The 23,565-nt window shown below is 44.1% G+C and overlaps 1 protein-coding gene and 1 long non-coding RNA gene across 2 annotated transcripts in view; one reads left to right on the top strand and one right to left on the bottom strand.

The window, feature by feature from the left end:
- LOC310697719 overlaps window positions 1-23,565 on the bottom strand; it is a 606,556-nt gene that overhangs the window by 281,908 nt on the left and 301,083 nt on the right. The window lies entirely within an intron of this gene.
- Window positions 9,719-23,565, top strand: part of LOC310697677 (protein CIMAP1C-like) — a 24,686-nt gene continuing 10,839 nt past the window's right edge. Inside the window, 2 exon segments of the mRNA XM_083484367.1 lie at window positions 9,719-9,954; window positions 9,957-10,005. Coding sequence (XP_083340493.1) covers window positions 9,810-9,954; window positions 9,957-10,005 — 194 coding nt within the window. The 5' untranslated portion in view covers window positions 9,719-9,809.

Raw genomic sequence — 23,565 nt, 5'->3', positions numbered from 1 at the left:
GGCCTTCAGCATGGCAGGGTCAGGCCATCACGCGGGATCTCACCTTTCTCGAGTTCTTTCCAATAGTAGTGGCCGTGCACATCTGGACCGAGGAGTTCCGAGATCACCGAGTGTGCTTCAGGACCGACAACCTGGCGGTGGTGAACATTCTTGCCAGGCAGTCATCGCGGTCTGCGAGGGTCTCCTCTCTCCTGCGGGCGTTCGTCCTCCGTTGCCTTGAGTACAATATCTTATTTTCAGCCAAATTCGTACCAGGTGCCAATAATGATATAGCCGACGCCTTGTCTCGATTCCAGATTCCTCGTTTCCGGTCGCTCGCACCTGGAGCACAACTGTTGCCCGAACCCTTTCCGGAGTACCTGTGGAACGTTGGAGACGCAAAGTGATACAGGGAGTATTAGCGTCCGTGGCACCTTCCACGCTCAGGTCCTATAAGAAGGCCTGGTGTGATTTCCTGGGTTTCAGGTTTGGGTTGTCTGGGCTGTCACATAACACACCCCCCACCACTGATGACGTCCTGCAGTACCTGTCCCATCTGGATGATCTCGGACGTGCTACGAAAACCTTAAAGATCCACGTAGCAGCCATCAGCTTCTTTTCAAAGGCAACGTTTGCGCAAGACCCATGTTGTGATTTTCTGATCCGTAGAGCCATTGAGGGTTGGGGCAGGTTGCAACCGCCCAGGACCGTTGGTCGTAAGCCTATTTCTTATGGATTGCTATCTCAGATACGCGTAAAGCTCAGGACAATTTGCTGGTCTAAGTTTGAGGCACGGCTCTTTTCTGCGGCTTACGCTATAGCCTTTTTTGGTGCGCTCAGAGTTGGTGAGGTTGTGTGTGAAGCTAGTGCGCGGGGTTTAACTCGCGGCCTCCTGTGCGAGGATGTACAGCTATCCGAATCTGCTGTGTCAGTACTAGTGCGTCAGTCCAAGACCGATCAGACTGGCAAGGGTGTCCTGCTCAAGCTCACAGCGTCGGCCCAGCAGGGCCCATGTCCGGTGAAGGACACGAGGCGGTTTCTCCGCCTTAGACCAGCTGTCCCGGGACCGTTCTTGATACACGAGGATGGGTCGCCCCTGTTGAGGTACCAATTCACTAGAGTAATGCGCAAGGCTATTGAGGCTTGTGGCCTACCCCCCCATGAGTACGCTGCACATTCGTTCAGGATCGGGGCCGCCACCACGGCCGCGCACCTGGGGTTGCCGGCAGAAAGGATAAAAGAGTTGGGCCGGTGGAAATCCAATGTTTATAAGTCGTATATTCGCAACCTTGCGCCTACCCCTTAGTTTGCTTACCCTTCCTTTTGTTCTATCTTTATTCCCAGCTATGCCCGGAAGAAACGTGTGGATTTGCGGTCACAGCATTGTTCATTGGGCCCGCGTGCGAGCGGTGAGCTGCGGCCTGGCACCCAACCTTGGTCTGCCACGTGATGTTCGAGTTTCCTGGTTTTCGAGAAGAGGCATGCGTTGGGAAGAACTGATGCCTTTGCTGTGGGAGAAAATAGCCAAGCTCGGCTCTGCCGACTTCCTGGTGATTCATTTAGGGGAGAATGACCTCGGCAACAAAAGGAGTGTGGACTTGCTGTCGAGCATAAAAAGAGACTTGAATGCATTTGCAGCCCTGTGTCCCAGAACGACAGTGTGCTGGTCCTCCTTCTTGAAAAGAACTGTGTGGCGCGGTGCGCAGGACTGTATGGCCATTGAAAGAACCAGGAAACTCGTAAATCGGGCGGTAGCCCGTTGGGTGCGCTTTATGGATGGCCGAGTGATTTACCATGACCGTATCCGGATTAGCGACAAAGCTTTATACCGGGATGACGGTGTCCACCTATCAGATCTGGGGAATGACTTCTGGTTAGCTAGTGTCATTAAAAACATCTGGGATTGGTTGCAGCTTTGAGGGTATTGGCGGCGAGCCTTTAGCTCGGGTGGCGGTTAGGCATTGGAATAATGTGTTGCGCTGTGTGGAAGTGCTAGGTGTGGCCATCGCCTATGCCTTCAATTTTTAGGGGTATTCCGTTAAAGGAATCTGGGGGTCGTGTATTCCGTCCGATGCCTGCTTGGCGGGAGGCCTTGGCACGACCCTCGGTGACAGCAGGGGTGAGCCTATAGTCGGATTAGCATCGACAGGCTCCACCTACTGGTGAAGAACCCACTTATTTCGATCCAATGCCTAAGCCAATACCTTTTCAAATGTTGTAACCAATAAAGTTGTGGCCTTTTCCTAGCCCATTAACCTTATATCACGTGTCCTTGTGTCTTCATTTCACTTCACCGGGGTCGGGTCCTCGAACCACAAAGACTCTCCTCCCCAAAGGGGAGGGGAGGGGTTGTGGTCGGGGCTCGAGCTCCGGCTAGCAGGGGGCGTGGCCCCCTGCTGCCCACTCACCTGGCTGGCGCTCACGCCCCCTCGGTGGCCATCCAACCGGGGGCCACGGTGGGGGCGTGTTCAGCAGCATTTTGCTGCAGCGCCAGCCTTCCTCCGGCCTCATTCTTCCTTCCTTCGCCCCTTGCGAGTCACCCACCCTCCACTCCCTTTAGTTAGGGCTCAGGTTTTTCGGCCTTGCTATGAACCTTAGGTTGGTCGCCCTGGTTGGCTGGGGGGCCTGGTAGGAGTTTTTCCATTTGGCACTAGGCTAATTGGTTTTTTCGCCTACCTCGTAGCAATCGTCACAACTTTTGTGGTATTGGTGGGTAGGTTAGGCATTGGAATAATGTGTTGCGCTGTGTGGAAGTGCTAGGTGTGGCCATCGCCTATGCCTTCAATTTTTAGGGGTATTCCGTTAAAGGAATCTGGGGGTCGTGTATTCCGTCCGATGCCTGCTTGGCGGGAGGCCTTGGCACGACCCTCGGTGACAGCAGGGGTGAGCCTATAGTCGGATTAGCATCGACAGGCTCCACCTACTGGTGAAGAACCCACTTATTTCGATCCAATGCCTAAGCCAATACCTTTTCAAATGCTGTAACCAATAAAGTTGTGGCCTTTTCCTAGCCCATTAACCTTATATCACGTGTCCTTGTGTCTTCATTTCACTTCACCGGGGTCGGGTCCTCGAACCACAAACTCCAGACGTACTTTTCCTGTCTGTAGTGTCACTTCCAAAACTTGCATCAGCAAATACCTCAAGACCACCAGACTTCTGATTGTTAAATCTCAGTCTGTAATGCATAGTGCCTTTCAAATACCGCGCTATGCGTTTCAGAGCTTTCCAATCCTTGACACTAGGATTGTTGACTTGTCTGCTTAGCAAATTACAGCTAACAGCAATGTCTGGTCTCGAACATCTGGCAATGAAGTTTAGCTTGCCTAGCACACTTCTGTACAGTGTAGTGTCAGAAAATGCTTCTTCAGTGTCATCTACCTGATAACCTGTTGTCATCGGTGTGTCTACAGGGTTAGCATCCATCAGGTTTAGTTTGCTTAACACATCAGCAATTTTCCGTGACTGGTGAACTATAATGTTACCATCTTGATTTCTCTCTATTTCCAGAGATAGGTAGTTGTTTACCTCACCAAGATCTTTCATGTCAAAGTGCTCTTTCAGTTGAGCTAGGGCGCTATTGTACATTGCGACATCTTTCCAAAAGAATAATAAATCATCAACATAAAACAAACAGTACAGTTTCTTTTGCCCCTCCTCTTTGACAAATACACATGGATCAGCTTTCCCTTGCTGAAAACCTAGAGAAAACAATACTTCAGTGAGTTTTGTGTGCCAACACCGTGCACTTTGTTTGAGACCATAAAGGGATTTCTTCAGAGCACAAACAAATCCCTGTTTTACCTGTACGCCATCAGGTGGAAGCATATAAAGTGATTCTTCCAGAGATCCGTACAGAAAAGCTGTATTAATATCATGGTGACTAATGTGTAGATTTTCCTCTGCAGCTAGCTTGAGCATAAGCCTAATGCTCTCATATCTCACTGTGGGTGAGTAGGTCTCGTGATAGTCTTCACCTGGTACCTGTGCAAAACCTCTGGCTACCAATCTGGCTTTGTGTCTGACTATCTTGCCATTTTGATCTGTCTTCGCTTTGAAGACCCATTTGCTTCCAAGTAGTTTCATTCCTGGAACTACTGGAACTAGCTCCCATGTTTTGTTCCTTTCTAAGGAATCAAGCTCAGCCTTCATGGCATTTAACCATGGCTCAGCTTCCTTTGAATCCAAATCCTGGATTTCTTGGAAACTTGAAGGTTCAAATACCTTCTTGGAGCTTTTAACAGCTGTTACTGCTATCGTAGCAAACTCATCAGCAAATCTCTTTGGAGGTTTGCCTTTTGTGGCTCTTTGTGACCTGCGAATTAGCCTTAAGTCTTCAACACTCTCCTCTTCCTTCTTAGGAGAAAAACGACCTATTGTGAACAATGGTTCCTCCAATTCTTGATCAGAGCTTTCAGAGGGTCGCATAGAGGCTTTCGCACTCTTGAAATCCTCTGAATCACCCGATTCAGTTTCAGATTCAGACTCAGAACCTTCATCAGTGGGTGTGGGTTGTGGTTGCTTTTGACTATCCTCAGTCTCATCACCGTCATCAGGATAACATTGGAAAATTCCCACATTCTCCCCCCACTTTGCATTGTACTCAACACTTCTCGTGAGCTTAATTGTCTTAGAGTCAGTCATCATTATTCTGTAAGACCCTTTCTGATAACCTAGAAAGATACCATGCAATCCACGCTTGTCTAACTTGGAGTTTTGTGGTGAGTGAACCCACATGTCAGAACCAAAAATCTTCATGTGTTTGATGTATGGCTTCTTGCCAAACATCTTCTCATAGGGGGTACAACCAATCGCTGAAGATAACCTGCGATTGTAACTGTAAACAAAACACGAGAGAGATTCGGCCCAATAACTCTCTGGAAGATTGGCATCATGCAGCAAGGTTTTTAACCCTTGAAGCAATGTCTGATTTGCCCGTTCCGCAAGTCCATTCTGCCATGGCGAGCGAGGACTAGACAAATCGTGTTGAATTCCTTTCTCAATCAGAAAAGCTTCAAACTGCTGAGAAGTGAATTCTCCCCCGCGATCACTGAAAAGAGTCTTTATCTTCTTACCATGCACATTTTCCAACCAAGCACAGAATTCCTTGAACCTAGGAAAAGCCTCTGATTTCTGCTTGAGATTGTACACAAAAATATATCTAGAAAATGCATCAATGAGAACCATGAAGTACCTATTTCCACCCAAAGAGGGCGCTAGTGGACCAACCAAATCAGCATGAACAACCTGGTATGGTTCCGTAGCTTGCCTACTAGACACCTTACCTTTCGCAGCCATTTTCACCTTGTTTGCTGCGCATGCTTTGCACTTCATGTGGTACCTGCAGGGTTTAATAGTCATACCTTCAACCAAGGCAGGCATTTTAGATACTGCCTCAAAATGCAAATGACCAAATTTTCGGTGAAAATCATGAATACATTCTGCATGCAAACTTTTGTTAGAACCTGCAATGCAACAAGTGTCATCCTTTTCAACATCATCATAATACAAAACAAACAAACGATCAACATATTCTGCATGCAATACATAATCATTTTTCTTTGTGATGATGCACTTCTTGTTCTTGAAGGACACGTCAATGTTTCGCTCATTCAGCTGTCCAACGCTGAGCAGATTATGTTTGGCGTCTGGCACGTAAAGCACATTCTGTATCGATAAGTCCAAACTGTGAAGAATGACAGTTCCGTAACCTTTACTCGGAATAGTGTGGTCATCCGCCTGGTGAATCGCACCTTCCTGCGGTGTAAAAGACACAAACAGTCTCTTATCGTTGCACATGTGGTGAGTTGCCGCTGAATCAACAACGAAGAAAGATCTAGACGTCTTCTGGACCTCTGCAACCTTTGGAGTGAAGCGTGAAACCATAGCCTTGTGCTACGTTGTCCTAGACACCGGACCTTTGCCTTTGCCTCGGCCTTTTCCACGTGATGAGCTTTCGCTGCGCTGCTCTGTCTTGGCCCTGGGATATCTGCATTCCCTCTTCATATGGCCTAGACGTCCACACGAGTAGCATTTCACTGCCTTCAAAGCTTTGGCGCCATCTGGTGGTTCCACTGCACTATGGGATGACGTCTGTGAAGACTCCCCCTTGCCCATGCAGCTAGCACCCCGGCGATCTGCTTCATTTAATATCACGGCAGTTACATAGTCCACTGTCAGCTGAGCGGTTGGCTGCACAGCAATCTGGGTTGCAACAGACTCCCAACCTGAACCCAAAGATTGTAGTATCATGAAAGAATACACAGCCTCTGGAAAGTTGAGTCCTCTCTGTTGCAGCTCATGTCTCAGATTTTGCATCTCCATCAGATGTAAACGCACATCTCCACCTTCAGCAAGAGCCATATTATGCAGCTTGTTAAAGTAAAACATAGTGGATCCAGCTTCTGTCCTTAAGTGAGCCTCTCTCAAAGCGTCCCAAATTTCTCTGGCTGAGGTCTTATCACGCAATAGACAGAGCTCTTCTGGGGATACTATCAATGTAAGAGTTCCCCTTGCTTTGGAATCCTTAGCTTCCCATGCATCTGTAACTGGAACTGGGGGGGTGTCTGTAATCACCTCAAACAAACCCTCTTTCCGCAGAATTGCCTCTGCATACAGAACCCAGTCGGCATAGTTTTTCTTGTTGAGCTTAGGAATCCCACAAGCATCCTGAAGGGCCATCATGACTCTGGCATTAGCCTTCAGCGTCATATATGCTGCTTTAAATCTTGCTGCGTCACTGCTGCAGCTGCTTTATTCCAAAAGCGCACTTAAAAGTTACTTTCGATTTCCCCAGCATAGTGACTTGTGCTTGGGAGCCTTTTGCCTGTTCCCGGCAAAACGGATTTAAAGGTTCAAAGTCCAGCCATAAAGCCATAAAGCCATTAACTAGAAGCTGGCAGGCCGCCCGGAGCAGTAGCACATACCTCATCAATCACTTTTACGCGCAGAGCAGATTCCGTTCCGATCTGTCCCTCTGCATTCCGATCCTTTGCCGGCACTCCGATTCGACTTCTGGAGCCCATAACCACGTGTTGAATTAAAGCAGAGTCCCGTGCCCAGCGGAAGGATGAGGAGTACGTGCTGCATACTCTATATTGCTTTATTTATAGTTCAAAGCTGGTATATTACAGAAAGACATCTTGCTTCTGCCGGAGCAGAAAATGCATTCTCTCTCCTCGACAGCTCGGAGAGAATCACACAGTGAAAAACAGGAAACCAGTGTACGTCACATCCAGCCTCCCTTTCCCGTGAGAAACTCCAACAGTACAGACTGTGGAATGTAAACACCTGTCTCGTGACAAGCCCTTTCGCTGCACAGTGAAGGAAAGCAGAAACCAAGCCCTGCCTTGTCCCCTTCGTTATCTCAATTCTTTCCGTTAAAGTATTGTTAATTATGAATCTAGTGAATTGTTCGGAATAGATAGATTTAATTCCATTCAGATATTCTGAGCGAGTATCGAGGCAGCTTCTTATGTATTTTGTGACTTGATGCAAGAACCTTCCCTCTCAGTCTCAGTCACCTCACTGCTATGTTAGGAAAGTGATACTGGCCTACCTTGGAAGACTGTTGTAAGAAAAAAAGGGGTTTTTTTAAATTGTACCCATGGTTTTTCAGAACATATCACTTGTCTAACTGATGCACTTACCTGAACTCACCTTTTACATGCCTTCTGAGGACATCAATTTTTCTTTTTCTTCCATGCTGCCCCCAGCAAAGGAAATTTTTGTGTTTCATTTGTGTTCCTTTGCATACTTCTGTATCTGTATTTTATTTTGTTGTACTTAGCTTTGGGGGAAAACCCTTAATAGACAAATATACAATGTTTAAATTGTTATATTGAACCAAAAACAGAGGTGCCACACTACTGGCAATTGCAAGTTTGAGAACATTGCTGGAAATTAGCATGTTGAATCCTAAGATCATCTGTCCAGTGGTTGTTGCTTCTGCTCGGATGAATTGGATAAAATGATTCTAGGGTAATTAAATGTTGACCTACATATCCATTTTTCATTTTCATATACAGTGGTACCTCGGGTTAAGAACTTAATTCATTCCGGAGGGCCATTCTTAACCGGAAACTGTTCTTAACCTGAGGCACCACTTTAGCTAAAGGGGCCTCCCACTGCCGCCGTGCAATTTCTGTTCTCATCCTGAAGCAAAGTTCTTAACCGGAGGTACTACTTCCGGGTTAGCAGAGTCTGTAACCTGAAGCGTATGTAACCCGAGGTACCACTGTATAGTTATTGTGTTCTATATAATTTTAAGTATAATTCCCCATACAAGTGAATAGTAAGAGAACTCATACAAGTAATGCTGACACAACCCCTCACACACACTACCGTATTTTTTGCTCTATAAGATGCACCAGACCATAAAATGCACCTAGTTTTTGGAGGAGGAAACAAGAAAAAAAATATTCTGAATCCCAGAAGCCAGGACAGCAAGCGAGATCGCAGTGATCCCGCTTGCTGTCCTGACTTCTGGGATAGCCACACGCAGCCCCCGGCAGCGGGATGAAGGCTTCTGTTGCCCGGGAGAACCTGCGCATGGCTAAGGCTCTTCCAAGACCTGTGCTCCCTTTAAAGAGCCTGTGAAGCGCTCTTTCCCTGGGGAAAAGCTCCCAAGCTCCACACGGCTCTTTAAAGGGAGCACTGAGCAGAGCCTCCCGCCTGCATTCGCTCCATAAGACGCACACACATTTCCCCTTACTTTTTAGGAAGGGAAAAGTGTGTCTTATAGAGCGAAAAATACAGTAAGTAGAATAAGAGAAGCATAACCACCCGACCCCACCCCTCTCCCTCTTTTTTCTTTTTCTTCTTCTTCTTCTTCCTAATTGTTTAAACCAGTTCATAAACCAAGAACTTATACACTGATCACTAATAATGAAACATATGTTGTAGATATTTTTCCACAATTATTATGCTATTTTTGTGACATACTAATGACATGAGAAAACTTGTATAATGTTATTCTTGTTTATATAAGCCAATAAACACACACACACACACACACACAAACAATTTTAGTTCTCATTTCCCCTAATTTCTTTCCAAGCAATTTTCCCCAAAATAACACATTTCTGTTTGTTATTGCCACAAATATATGTATTTTTGATGCACACTTTCCCCTAACGTATGTCCACATTGTTTTTTGTTGGAGAACCATGTGGCAAAATTCCAAGAAGTGCAAATTTCAAAAGAAAGCTGCGTTTCAGTGTGCCTCTTGTTTAAGGAAGGGTGAATTGGGTCAGTTTCATGTTAAGGGAACTGAATTTCCCCTCCATCCCTCTGTTCATATTGAGAAACATTCTCTTTTGCTTTGAGGTTCATTTTTTTATGCTTTCTGGACTTTTTGTTTCATTTTAACTGGGATGTGGTCATTGTTGCCCAGGCAGCCTGTGCAAACACCCCTCTCTGAGCTCATGGGAATGGGCGAAGGTTAGAATACAAATGCCTCAAATAAAACGAAAAAATGGAACAAAAAAAAATCAATGAATACTATATCATATGAAGGCAAAGGAATGGGGAACATGGTCTTAGCATGGGCATAGCGAGGACTTTTGTTAGCGGGGCAGAAATGACATGATTGGTCAGTTAAGTATTTCTATTGTTTTATTTGATAGGGAGCAGCTGCCCTCTGTCCTCCCCCCCTTAGCTATGCCCATGGGTCTTATGAAACGAAATGTGGTATTTTGGGGTTGTGGCTCTCCCCCCCCCCCGGGGGCTGGTAACTTGCAAGGAAGGAGGACTTGTATTAGCAGCACACAAAGAGAGAGAGAGAGAGAGAGAGAGAGAGAGAGAGAGTATTCTGCCAGAACCATGGTAATATGGAAATAAACAAGTCTGGTTCCACACTTGCATCAGCATCGCCTGGGCAACCTGGGAGCGAATTGCAACATGAGGCATTGTTTATGTTCCAAAAAGGAGGGGGTAGAGGAGGAATTGGAAAGCTGAGTAACATCCCCACTCCTTATTGAAATCTACATCCAGATCTCCATTCCACCCAGAGAAGCAGCATCAGCGGTATGGGTGACTGACACAACCAATTGCTACTTTGATTGGTAACTGAAATCCTAAGACCTTTGTTTGCTGTGTATTAGCATGATTAGGGTTAGGGAGCATAGCAATGCAGGGGCGCCGACTTATAAAAAATATTGGGGGAGCCCGCGAAAGCGCATGAATAATAAATAAGCTCATGAATATGCAGATAAAGTGGCGCCGCCTCCTCGTGAGCAAATAGGGGAGAGTGTGCTGCGCCTATTAATCCGCTCCGAAGGAAATTGGGTGGAGCTTTTGCTCGGGAGGGAGGGCAGGAGGCATGCAGCCCAACCCTGTGCATTTTGGGCTGGGGGAGGGGCGGCGGTGGCGCTCTGCTGGAGGGGCGCCCGAGATTATTGGGGGGGCGGAGCCCCCCCAACGAATTTTTGAGGGGGCTCAGGCCCCCTCAGGCCCCATGGAGTCGGCGCCTATGTAGCAATGCAAAGGCCAGTTGCCACCTCTCTTAGAAACGTGGCATTGCAGCCCCTCCAGAGAATTAGAAAGACACAGAAGAAATTGTTTGTATTCTCCAGATGCTGCCCCACAGACCATGCCACTAACAAGGAGATGACAAAAGGCATTGTTTTTGTGCCCTGTATTTAGGTTTTATTCCCCACCCCCTCCAAAGTGCTCAGGGTGAGGGATCAGGCCTGGTCTCATGCTCTGGAGGTGGTGCTCCCTTCATTCTGCTCCTCTGTCCTGAAGGGCTCTGAGATTAGGGTGGACACAGTTGTGGTTTTCCAGGGAGGAAGGGTCAGACTTATGCTTGGAATGTCTGGAATCAGTATTTTGGTACCTGGAAAAGGGCAGGCGGCAGCTTACTCATGCCAAATATAAGCAGGATATAAATGTAAGAAAACAACTAGCTAAATAAATACTCCCCCTTCAATGCCATCTAGGTCTTCAGCTGGTGGGTCAGGACTTCCACCAATACTTCCACCATGCAAATATATGGTCAATGATGAAGAAATGGGTCCCCAAATGCATGTTACTGAAAAGGTTGGAGATCCCTATCTAGCCTTTCGTCCATCATAGAATCACAGAACTGCAGAGTTGGGAAGGCCCATGAGTGTCATCTAGTCCAACCCCCTGCCATGCAGGAATCTTTTACCCAACATGGTGCTCGAACCCATGACCCTGAGATTAAGAGTCCCATGCTGCACCAACTGAGTTATCCTAGGTTCAACAAGTCTTGTGGCAGCAAATTCCACACATTAATGGTGAGTGTGCTTTGCTGTCAACAAATAAGAACGTAAGAACATAAGAATCTGTTGGATCTGGCCAAAGGGCATCTAGTTCAGCATTCTGTTCTCACAGTGACCAACCAGATGCCTGTGGGAAACCTGCAAGCAGGATCCAAGCACTCTCCTCCCATGTTTCCAGCAACTGGTATTCAGAAGCAGGACATTTTTAAAAAATATATATTTATTAACTTTTCAGAGATTATACAAAAAAAACAATAAACAAAAATACAAAAATAAAAACATATATAATTTCATTCACTTATTTTCTTTTAACTTACTTCTCAGACCTCCTCATACCTCCCCTTTTTGTATTCCAATTCAAATTATTCATTCAGCAAATCCTCACCCTTATTTTTCACTTAATTTTACACCTTTCTTTCTCCCCCCCCAATTATCTTAATCATTACAGCTGATAACCACTTAAATTCTATCCACCATCATTCTAACATTCACTAATTTTGTAATATTTCCCAAGATAGTCCTTGAATTTCTTCCAATCTTCTTCCGCCGTCTCTCTTCCCTGGTCTCGGATTCTGCCAGTCATTTCTATAACACGCACCCGACCATAACACGCACGTAATTTTTAGAGGAGGAAAACCCGTAGGCATGCCACCCATAGGCATTCCCTCCATAACACGCACAGACATTTCCCCTTACTTTATAGGAGGAAAAAAGTGAGTGTTATGGTGCAAAAAATACGGTAGTCTATCACCTTCATCTGCCATTCTTCCAAAGTGGGTAGATCTTGTGTCTTCTAATACTTTGCAATAAGTATTCTTGCTGCTGTTGTTGCGTACATAAAAAATGTTCTGTCTTTCCTTGGCACCAATTGGCCGACCATGCCCAGGAGAAAGGCCTCTGGTTTCTTCAGAAAGGTATATTTAAATACCTTTTTCAGTTCATTATATATCATTTCCCAGAAAGCCTTAATCTTTGGGCACGTCCACCAAAGGTGAAATAATGTACCTTCAGTTTCTTTACATTTCCAACATTTGTTATCGGGCAAATGATAAATTTTTGCAAGCTTGACTGGGGTCATGTACCACCTATATATCATTTTCATAATATTCTCCCTTAAGGCATTACATGCCGTAAATTTCATACCGGTGGTCCACAACTGTTCCCAGTCAGCAAACATAATATTATGTCCAACATCTTGTGCCCATTTAATCATAGCGGATTTTACCGTTTCATCCTGAGTATTCCATTTCAACAGCAAATTATACATTCTTGACAAATTCTTAGTTTTGGGTTCTAGCAGTTCTGTTTCTAACTTTGACTTTTCCACCTGGAAGCCAATTTTCTTATCCAAATTATATGTCTCCATTATCTGATAATAATGAAGCCAATCTCTCACTTTGTTTTTTAATTTCTCGAAACTCTGCAATTTCAGTTTGTGTCCTTCTTGTTCCAGAATTTCCCAATATTTCGGCCATTTGGCCTCCATATTGAGCCTTTTCAGAGCTTTTGCTTCCATCGGTGACAGCCACCTTGGGGTTTTATTTTCCAATAAATCCTTGTATCTTATCCATGTTGGTTTCTGCTCTCTTCACTGTGCAGCGAAGTGCTTGTCACAAGACAATGTTTACATTCCACAGTCAGAGTACTGTTGGGTTTTCCCACGGGAATGGGAAACTGGATGTGACGTACACTGGTTTCCTGTTTTTCACTGCTCTCTCGGTGTTCTTCATTCCGAGGAGAAGGACGGTTGCTTCTCTGCTCCCGCAGAGGCAAGATGCATGTTTGTAATTTCTCAATACTGAACTGAAAATAAAGCAACTTTAAGCATGTGGCATGTACTGCTCATCATTCCGTTGTGCACAGGACTCTGCAATTACAACATTTTTGGTTCCGGGCCCAGAAAGACGCAATCAAACTGAAGAATGGAGACTCCAGAAGCCGAGTCGGAATGCCGGCAGAGGAACAGAAAACGGATCGGCGTTATCTGCTCTGCGCGTCGAGTTTGATTGATGAAGGTATGTGCTCATGCTCCGGGCAGCCTGCCAGTTTCTAATTTATGGCTTTATGGCTGGACTTTGAACTTTTAAAGCCGTTTTGCCGCGATACAGGCAAAGGCACAAGCTCACAGGCTTGGTGGCTGGGAAAGCGAAAGTACTTTTTACAAGTGCTTTTGGAAGCTGTACTGTGACGCAGCTTGTTTAAAGCAGCAATGATGGCAGATGCAAAGCTGGCTGATGCTTTTGGGATTCCTAAGCTCAATAAGAAAAATTATACGGACTGGGTACTTTATGCAGAGGCAATTCTGTGGAAAGAGGGTCTGTTTAATGTTATTACAGACAACCCCCCAGCTCCAATTACAGATGAATGGGCTACTAAGGATTCCAAAGCAAGGGGAACACTTACATTGATAGTATCCCCAGAAGAGCTCTGTCTGTTGCGTGGAAAGACCACAGCCAGAGAAATTTGGGACACTTTAAGAGAGGCTCACTTGAGGACAGAAGCTGGTTCCTCAATGTACTACTATGCCAAGCTGCATGGTATGGCTCTTGCTGAAGGTGGAGATGTGCGTACACATCTGATGGAGATGCAGAATCTGAGACACGAGTTGCAACAGAGAGGACTCACCTTTCCAGAGGCTGTGTATTCCTTCATGATACTACATTCTTTGGGTCCAAGTTGGGAGTCCGTTGCCACTCAGATTGCTGTTCAGCCAACTGCTCGGCTCACAGTAGCCTATGTTACTGCCGTGATCCAGAATGAAGCAGATCGCCGGGGTGCTAGCTGCATGGGTATGGGGGAGTCTTCACAGACGTCATCCCAGAGTGCAGTGGAACCACCAGAGGGCGCCAAAGCTTTGAAGGCAGAGAAATGCTACTCGTGTGGACGTCTAGGCCATATGAAGAGGGAATGCAAATATCCCAGGGCCAAGACAGAGCAGCGCAGCGGAAGCTCATCGCGCGGAAAAGGCCAAAGCAAAGGCAAAGGTCCGGTCTCCAGGACAACGCAGCACAAGGCAATGGTCTCACGCTTCACTCCAAACGTCGCAAAGGTCCAGAAGACGTCTAGATCTTTCTTCGTTGTTGATTCAGCAGCTACCCACTACATGTGCAACGATAAGCGACTGTTCATGTCTTTTACACCGCAGGAAGGTGCGATTCACCAGGCGGATGACCACACGATCCCCAGTCAAGGCTATGGAACTGTTGTTCTTCACAGTTTGGACTTAGAGATACAGGATGTACTGTACGTTCCAGATGCCACACACAATCTTCTAAGTGTGATGCAGCTGAATGAACGGAACATTGACGTTTCCTTCAAGAACAAGAAATGCACCATCACAAAGAAAGACGATTATGTATTGCATGCTGAAAATGTTGATCGTTTGTTTGTTTTGTATTATGATGATGTTGTGCAGAATGATACTTGTTGCATTGCAGGTTCTAACAAAAGTTTGCATGCAGGATGTATTCATGATTTTCACCGAAAATTTGGTCATTTGCATTTTGAGGCAGTTTCTAAAATGCCTGCCTTGGTTGAAGGTATGACTATTAAACCCTGCAGGTACCACATGAAGTGCAAAGCATGCGCAGCAAACAAGGTGAAAATGGCTGCGAAAGGTAAGGTGTCTAGTAGGCAAGCTACAGAACCATACCAGATTGTTCATGCTGATTTAGTTGGTCCACTATCGCCCTCTTTGGGTGGCAATAGGTTCTTCATGGTTCTCATTGATGCATTTTCCAGGTATATTTATGTGTATAATCTCAAGCAGAAATCAGAGGCTTTTCCTAGGTTCAAGGAATTCTGTGCTTGGTTGGAAAATGTGCATGGTAAGAAGATAAAAACTCTTTTCACTGATCGCGGGGGAGAATTCACTTCTCAGCAGTTTGAAGCTTTTCTGACTGAGAAAGGAATTCAACACGATTTGTCCAGTCCTCGCTCGCCATGGCAGAATGGACTTTGCGAAAGGGCAAATCAGACATTGCTTCAAGGGTTAAAAACCTTGCTGCATGATGCCAATCTTCCAGAGAGTTATTGGGCCGAATCTCTCTCGTGTTTTGTTTACAGTTACAATCGCAGGTTATCTTCAGCGATTGGTTGTACCCCCTATGAGAAGATGTTTGGCAAGAAGCCATACATCAAACACATGAAGATTTTTGGTTCTGACATGTGGGTTCACTCACCACAAAACTCCAAGTTAGACAAGCGTGGATTGCATGGTATCTTTCTAGGTTATCAGAAAGGGTCTTACAGAATAATGATGACTGACTCTAAGACAATTAAGCTCACGAGAAGTGTTGAGTACAATGCAAAGTGGGGGGAGAATGTGGGAATTTTCCAATGTTATCCTGATGACGGTGATGAGACTGAGGATAGTCAAAAGCAACCACAACCCACACCCACTGATGAAGGTTCTGAGTCTGAATCTGAAACTGAATCGGGTGATTCAGAGGATTTCAAGAGTGCGAAAGCCTCTATGCGACCCTCTGAAAGCTCTGATCAGGAATTGGAAGAACCATTGTTCACAATAGGTCATTTTTCTCATAAGAAGGAAGAGGAGAGTGTTGAAGACCAAAGGCTAATTCGCAGGTCACAAAGAGCCACAAAAGGCAGACCTCCAAAGAGATTTGCTGATGAATTTGCTAAGACAGCAGTAGCAGCTGTTAAAAGCTCCAAGAAGGTATTTGAACCTTCAAGTTTCCAAGAAATCCAGGATTTGGATTCTAAGGAAGCTGAGCCATGGTTAAATGCCATGAAGGCTGAGCTTGATTCCTTAGAAAGGAACAAAACTTGGGAGCTAGTTCCAGTAGTTCCAGGAATGAAACTGCTTGGAAGCAAATGGGTCTTCAAAGCGAAGACTGATCAAAATGGTAAGATAGTCAGACACAAAGCCAGATTGGTAGCCAGAGGTTTTGCACAAGTACCAGGTGAAGACTATCACGAGACCTACTCACCCACAGTGAGATATGAGAGCATTAGGCTTATGCTCAAGCTAGCTGCAGAGGAGAATCTACACATTAGTCACCACGATGTGAATACAGCATTTTTGTACGGATCTCTAGGTGAATCACTTTATATGCTTCCACCTGATGGCGTACAGGTAAAACAGGGATTTGTTTGTGCTCTGAAGAAGTCCCTTTATGGTTTCAAACAAAGTGCACGGTGCTGGCACACAAAACTCACTGAAGCATTGTTTTCTCTAGGTTTTCAGCAAGGGAAAGCTGATCCATGTGTATTTGTCAAAGAGGAGGGGCAAAAGAAGCTGTATTGTTTGTTTTATGTTGATGATATTTTATTCTTTTGGAAAGATGTCACAATGTACAATAACGCCCTAGCTCAACTGAAAGAGCACTTTGACATGAAAGATCTTGGTGAGGTAAACAACTACCTATCTCTGGAAATAGAGAAAGATCAAAGTGGTAACATTCTAGTACACCAGTCACGGAAAATTGCTGATGTGTTAAGCAAACTGAACCTGATGGATGCTAACCCTGTAGACACACCGATGACAACAGGTTATCAGGTAGAAGACACTGAAGAAGCATTTTCTGACACTACACTGTACAGAAGTGTGCTAGGCAAGCTAAACTTCATTGCCAGATGTTCAAGACCTGACATTGCTGTTAGCTGTAATTTGCTAAGCAGACAAGTAAACAATCCTACTGTTAAGGATTGGAAAGCTCTGAAACGCATAGCACGCTATTTGAAAGGCACTATGCATTACAGACTGAGATTTAACAATCAGAAGTCTGGTGGTCTTGAGATTTTTGCAGATGCAAGTTTTGGAAGTGACACTACAGACAGGAAAAGTACGTCTGGAGTTTGCTACATGTACAATCAGGGTCTATTTGATTGGTCATGCAAGAAGCAAACAACAATTAGCTTAAGTACTTGTGAAGCTGAACTGAATGCACTGTCTTATTCACTTAAGGATTGTGAATGGTTGTTACAATTGTGCAAAGACATGAAAATTCCTGTCAAATGTCCAATCCAGGTTTACCAGGACAACAAAGCATGTTTGGCTTTGCTGAATTCGGAAGGTTGTAAGCAAAGCACGAAGCACTTGCAATTGAAGGTGCAACATGCTAGGGAACATATTCAGAAGGGACTCGTAACGGTGTCCTATATGCCAGGTAATGAAATTCCTGCTGATGTATTGTCCAAGATTGTATCAAGGGATCAACACTGTACCTATGTACAGAAGTTGGGTTTGTACTGATATTGTACGAACACGCTGCCCAGTGATGTTCACAGAAAGGGGGAGGATGTTGGTTTCTGCTCTCTTCACTGTGCAGCGAAGTGCTTGTCACGGGACAATGTTTACATTCCACAGTCAGAGTACTGTTGGGTTTTCCCACGGGAATGGGAAACTGGATGTGACGTACACTGGTTTCCTGTTTTTCACTGCTCTCTCGGTGTTCTTCGTTCCGAGGAGAAGGACGGTTGCTTCTCTGCTCCCGCAGAGGCAAGATGCATGTTTGTAATTTCTCAATACTGAACTGAAAATAAAGCAACTTTAAGCATGTGGCACGTACTGCTCATCATTCCGTTGTGCACAGGACTCTGCAATTACAACAATCCAGACATTAAACAATGCTTTCCTGACAATATGATTTTTAAATGCTTTATGTGCTTTGACCTTATCATACCATAAATATGCATGCCATCCAAATACGTTGTTAAAACCTTCTAAATCCAAAATGTCTGTGTTTTCAAGAAGTAGCCACTCTTTCAACCAGCAGAAAGCTGCTGATTCATAGTAAAGTTTAAAGTCTGGCAGGGCAAATCCACCTCTTTCCTTTGCATCAGTTAATATCTTAAATTTTATTCTGGGCTTCTTGCCCTGCCAGACAAATCTAGAAATATCTCTCTGCCACTTCTTGAAACAGTCCATCTTGTCCACAATTTGCAATGTTTGGAACAAAAACAACATTCTAGGCAATACATTCATTTTTATCACAGCAATACGGCCTAGCAATGAAAGCTTTGACCAAATTTCTAAATCTTTTTTTACTTCTGTCCAACATTTCTCATAATTATCTTTAAATAAATTCACATTTTTAGCTGTCATATTAATCCCCAAATATTTGACTTTCTTGACCACAGTCAAACCTGTCTCATTCTGAAACCTCTCTTTTTCAATTACAGTTAAATTTTTCTCTAAAACCTTAGTTTTTGACTTATTCAATTTAAATCCTGCTACTTGACCAAATTCTTGAATTAAATCTAAAACCCTTTTGCTACTGGATTCTGGCTCTTGTAATGTTAGTACTAGGTCATCTGCATATGCTCTCAATTTATACTGTTTAGCTCCGACCTGTATACCTTTAACCAACTGGTCCCTTCTGATCATATTCAGCAAAACCTGCAGGACTGATATAAAAAGCAATGGGGAAATTGGGCACCCTTGACGTGTCCCTTTTTCTATCTTAAATTCCTCCGTCACCACATTATTTACAATTAACTTAGCTTTTTGCTCAGAATATATTGCACCTATACCATTTTCAAATCCTTGGCCTACCCCCATCCCTTGGAGATTCTTTTTCATAAAGCTCCAAGAAATATTGTCAAAGGCTTTCTCCGCGTCCACAAATATCAAAACTGCTTTAGTATTTATGTTCACTTCTAATTTTTCCAAAATGTCAATTATATTCCTTAAGTTATCTGACAGGTGTCTTCCCGGGAGAAAGCCCGCTTGGTCTCCATGAATCTCCTCCCTCAACACTTTTTTCAATCTCTTAACCAAGATGTCAGCAAAAATTTTGTAATCCACATTTAATAACGATATAGGGCAGTAGTTCTTAAGTTGGGTCTTTTCCGTCTCTGTTTTCGGTATAAGTGTGATATATGCTTCTTTCCACGAATCTGGTGCCTTTTTCCCCTCCAAAATTTCATTGCAGACTTCCTTCAAAGGTTGTAGTAACCACTCCTTCAGAGATTTATAGTATCTGGAAGTCAACCCATCCGGTCCCGGAGACTTGCCCAGTTGCATATTTTGAATGGCACCTTCTATTTCTTGTTCAGTTATTTTTTGATTCAGTACTAATTTACTTTCGTGGGAGATTTTTTGTAATCCATTTGTCTCCAAGAATCGGTCTATATCCATTTCTTTCTGTGGCCCTTGTAAATATAATTGTTTAAAGTACCTCTGGAAGCAGTCTCTAATCTCAGTTGGGTTGTGTATGTTCTTTCCTTCCACTTCTAAATTTGTAACCGTATTTAGTTTTTGTCTTTTCCTCATTTGCCAAGCCAATAATTTCCCACATTTATTTGCTGATTCAAATGTCTTTTGTCTCATTTGTTTAATTTTCCATTCTATTTCTTGATTAATCAGTTCCATATATTGTGTTTGGTATAATTTTATTTCTCTCAAAATCTCTTGAGACTTTGGTTTCATTCTCAATTTCTTTCCCCCTTCTTTTATCTTCTCCATTTTTTTTTCTTTTTTCTCATTTTGGCTTCTCTTCTTTATTGCATTTTGTTGTATCAAGAACCCTCTCATAACAGCTTTACTTGCGTCCCAGATTACTCTTTTCTCCACATCAGTGTTCATATTTATTTCAAAATAGTCTCTCAAAGTTTTTTGGGCCTTTTGGTTCACATCTTCATCTCTAAATAGGGTGTCATTCATCCTCCATCTAAAGGAGCCAGTTGATATTTGTTTCATTTCCATCTTTACAGCATTATGGTCAGAGCAGGTTTTCGTGCAGATTTCCACTTTCTTTATCTTTGGTGCCATTCCTCTAGTTACCCAAATTTGGTCAATTCTAGTCCATGTCATCTTGGCTTCAGAAAAGAATGTTCCCTCTCTTCCCAGAGGGTTCTTTGTTCTCCAAATATCCACTAAGTCCATATTATCTGTCATCTCAAAGAAGGTTTTTGGTAGTCTGCCATCTTTTTTGACTACCTGTCTCTGTGCTTCATCCATATTTGTCGAAACTACTCCGTTCATATCTCCCATCAAAATCAAATTACAGTCTAAATAGTCCAGTAGAGTCTCGTGCAACTTCTTGAAGAATTCAGATTTCCCCTCGTTCGGTGCATACACCCCTACAATCAAAAATTTCTCTCCTTGAAATTGAATTTCAATTGCCAAATATCTTCCTTGTTCATCTTTAAAAATTAATTTCGGCGAAAGTTTCTCCTTTGCATATATCACTACTCCTCTCTTTTTAACTTTGTCCGACGAGATAAACTCTTGACCCAATCTCTTGTTAATAAGTATTTTCCTGTGTAGCCTCGTTACGTGTGTTTCCTGTAAACAGATCAAGTCCAATTGTTCTTTTCTTAATATATGGAAAACGCCTTTTCTCTTCCAAGGGGAATTAAGTCCATTGCAGTTCCAACTTAGAAGTTGCAGAGACATGGTGAAATTACTTAATTTTCCCTCCAACTGCACCGAGTAGTTGTTCTTCTTCTGTCGGTGGTGTGTCTTTCCCTGGGCCAAGGAGTCCAAATGATAAGTTTGCTATATCCAAGATTCCTTTTCCTAATGCAGTTGGCTCCTCTCCAGATTCCACTTCTTTCTGTAAGTCCTCACCGTGGTCTTTCAAAAACTTGTCTTTATCATTCACAGTCCTTATTCTTATTTTCCTTCCTTTGTATTTGAAAGATTGGCCTTGCGGGAATTCCCACCTGAAGAGTATTCTGTTTCTTCTCAATAGAACGACCAGGTCTCTGTAGTAGGTCCTTACATCCAAAATATGTTTAGGTATATCCTTAAAAATCTCCATAAATGACTCTTCAATTTCCAAAGTTCTTTGGTAGTGCAAGTTCAAAATTTTATCTCTTTCTTCTTTTGTTCTTAAAGTAATCAAACAGTCTCTTACCTTGTTCTTTCTTTGTCTTTTTCCAAGTCTAAATGCACTCACTATCTTGAATTCTTCCACCCCCAGGTCCTGTTGCCAAAAATCTGTGAATTTCTTTGTAAGGAAGTCTGCCAAATTGTCCTTCTCGCTTTCAGGTACTGCTCTAATCCTTAAATTTCTCTCCTTTCCTTGTAGTTCGACCATAGACAATGCCAAGTCGTGGTCCTCTAGTTTCTTATATACCGGTGGTATCTTCTCCTGAGTGGCAATTGCAAAATCCTTCACTTCTTCTGCAATCTTCTGAGTCGTGGCCGATTCCTTTAATAGCTTTTCGATGGACTGTATATTAGAATTCACCTTCTTTCCCAGTTCATTAATGCTTGTAGTGTTCAAATCAATTTTTGCTGAGGCCTCAGCCACTTGTTTATTTGTTTCTGCTACTTGTTTGTTTGTCTCTGCAACCTGTTTGTTTGTCTCTGCTACCTGTTTAGTTAAATTTTCCAAGGATTCATTAATTTTGCCAAGTGCCTGAGCCAATACGTCTTCAGATGACATAACTTTTGGTTTTACTTGCAAAGCAGCCGCTCCTACTGTGCCTGCTGCTCCAGATATTGAAGCCCTTCACTGATGTGTAATGTCAGCCTTGTATTGTCTGCCAGACCTGGTAACTTTTTCCTGTGCCAGCTCTATCTTCCCTTTCTCACTTGCCATAACACTCTCATAAAAACCCAAGGTCAGTCCCACGCCTGGTAGATTTGTTTTGAAAAGGAATTTTCCACTGGCTTGGTTACTTAGTGGCTTGATTGTTGTTGCAACAGATTCTCCTCTAGGGGGACACACTTCCAACTTCACTTTGTAACTTTTTGAAGCAAATATGGTCTTTATATGTCCCCCATATCCCTTAAAAGCCACAGTTTCAATGTCCTTAAAAGTTACTTTATAGTCAGGAACAGTCTTAAAACAATGTATCTTTCACAGACTTATTTCAAGAGTCTTTACCTTTAACGTGCTGGCAGTCCTCCCAGTAATCTGCTTCCCTGTCAAAGGCAGTCCGTTCCCAGGGTTTTGGGGCAGCGGATATATCTTTACTTCCCCCTTTTCTTGCAGGTAACTAATGCTCAAACTTTTCCCCTCCTCTCCTGCAAACAGGAGGGGAACCACTTTTCTGATGTTGGAATTTAAGCCTTTAGATGACGTCTTTCAAAGTTACAGCTTTACAGTCTCTTTGCTTTATTCTGTTTACAAGCCAGAAAGGCAGACTTCCTGTTTATACCTTTCCCGTTTCGGTGCCAAATTTCAAATTTTCCTCCATAAATCGATTAAACCTACTCACGGGTAGTTGCTTTAGAGTCCAAATGTCCAGAAAGAAATCAGCGCTCTCCGACAATGGCCATGCGGCTTCACTCCGCGGAATGGGTAATCGACTCTCAGCCCCGTGCCGCTCACCCCGTCCCGTTCCGGAGCCTTTAAAAAGGCTCCTTCGCAGTTTGGGGGGGCGCAATTGGTGCCCGCCGAGTCTCCACGCTCACAGGCTTCGCCGCCTGTGATTTTTTAGGGTCCCCGCTTCGCCGCAGCGGCAAGACCCAGTCCCACGGAGCCGATCCCCTCCGGAGCTCAGAAGGGATCCGCCATTAGTCGCTGGCGCTGACCAGAAGCAGGACATAGTCATCCTGACTAGTTGTCATTGATAGCTTTATCCTCCTCTGTGAATTTATCCAGTCCTCTTTAAAAGCCATCCATGTTGGTGGTCAGCACTGCCTCCTGTGGGAGGGAGTTCCATAGTTAAACTAAGTGCTGTTTATTGGGGCTTTGCTTAATGCTATCAACACACATGAAACTATTTCCCCAACTCCTGCCTGCTGGTTCCCCTTGCATGTTTCTTTTGGTGTGTTTTCTACATGTCTATTTTGCTATTAATCATCTCTATTGTTTTCCTTCTGCTGTTTGGGATCATGGTACTGTTGCTTGAGCTGCTTGTAATTATATTTTATGGTTGCAATTTCATTCCATGTTGTTCATTTTAAATTGTTCTGAGCTGCCTTGGGGACCTTGTTGTTGAAAGGCAGGCTGGGGGGGGGGCAGTAAAATCAGGGGTCGATAACCTTTTTTTTTAAGTGCAAGGGCCATATTTGATAACCATCTGAGGGCCATGTACCAGTGTTGAATGGGGTTAGATACAAAAACTGGGTGGAGCAACAGGAGGGACTCTTTGTGCATTAGGCTATAATCCAGCTCCACATACCCCCCAAGTTTCTATACCTACCCCTGCCCCCATCTTCATCCAGGAAAGCAATAGGCTTTGATCTCACATTCCAGCCAGGCAAAAGCACTTGAAGAGGGCACAAAGCAGGGGCAGGGAGGCTTGTGACCTGGAGAGAGTGCTAATGGTCAGAGAGAGAGAGGTCTGGTTGGTGGCATGTGGCTCCTGGGCTGAGCCTCCCATTCCTGGTTTAAATAAACAAAGGCACCCAGACCTCTGGATTCACCCTCATTCCCTTAGCCCTTACAGTGCAGGGGCTGCAAAGGGGCTCTTC

This window comes from Podarcis liolepis (genome assembly GCF_965112155.1).
Source record: "Podarcis liolepis genome assembly, chromosome: W".
Lineage (NCBI taxonomy): Eukaryota > Metazoa > Chordata > Lepidosauria > Squamata > Lacertidae > Podarcis > Podarcis liolepis.
This window is presented reverse-complemented; position numbering and strand designations above follow the sequence as displayed.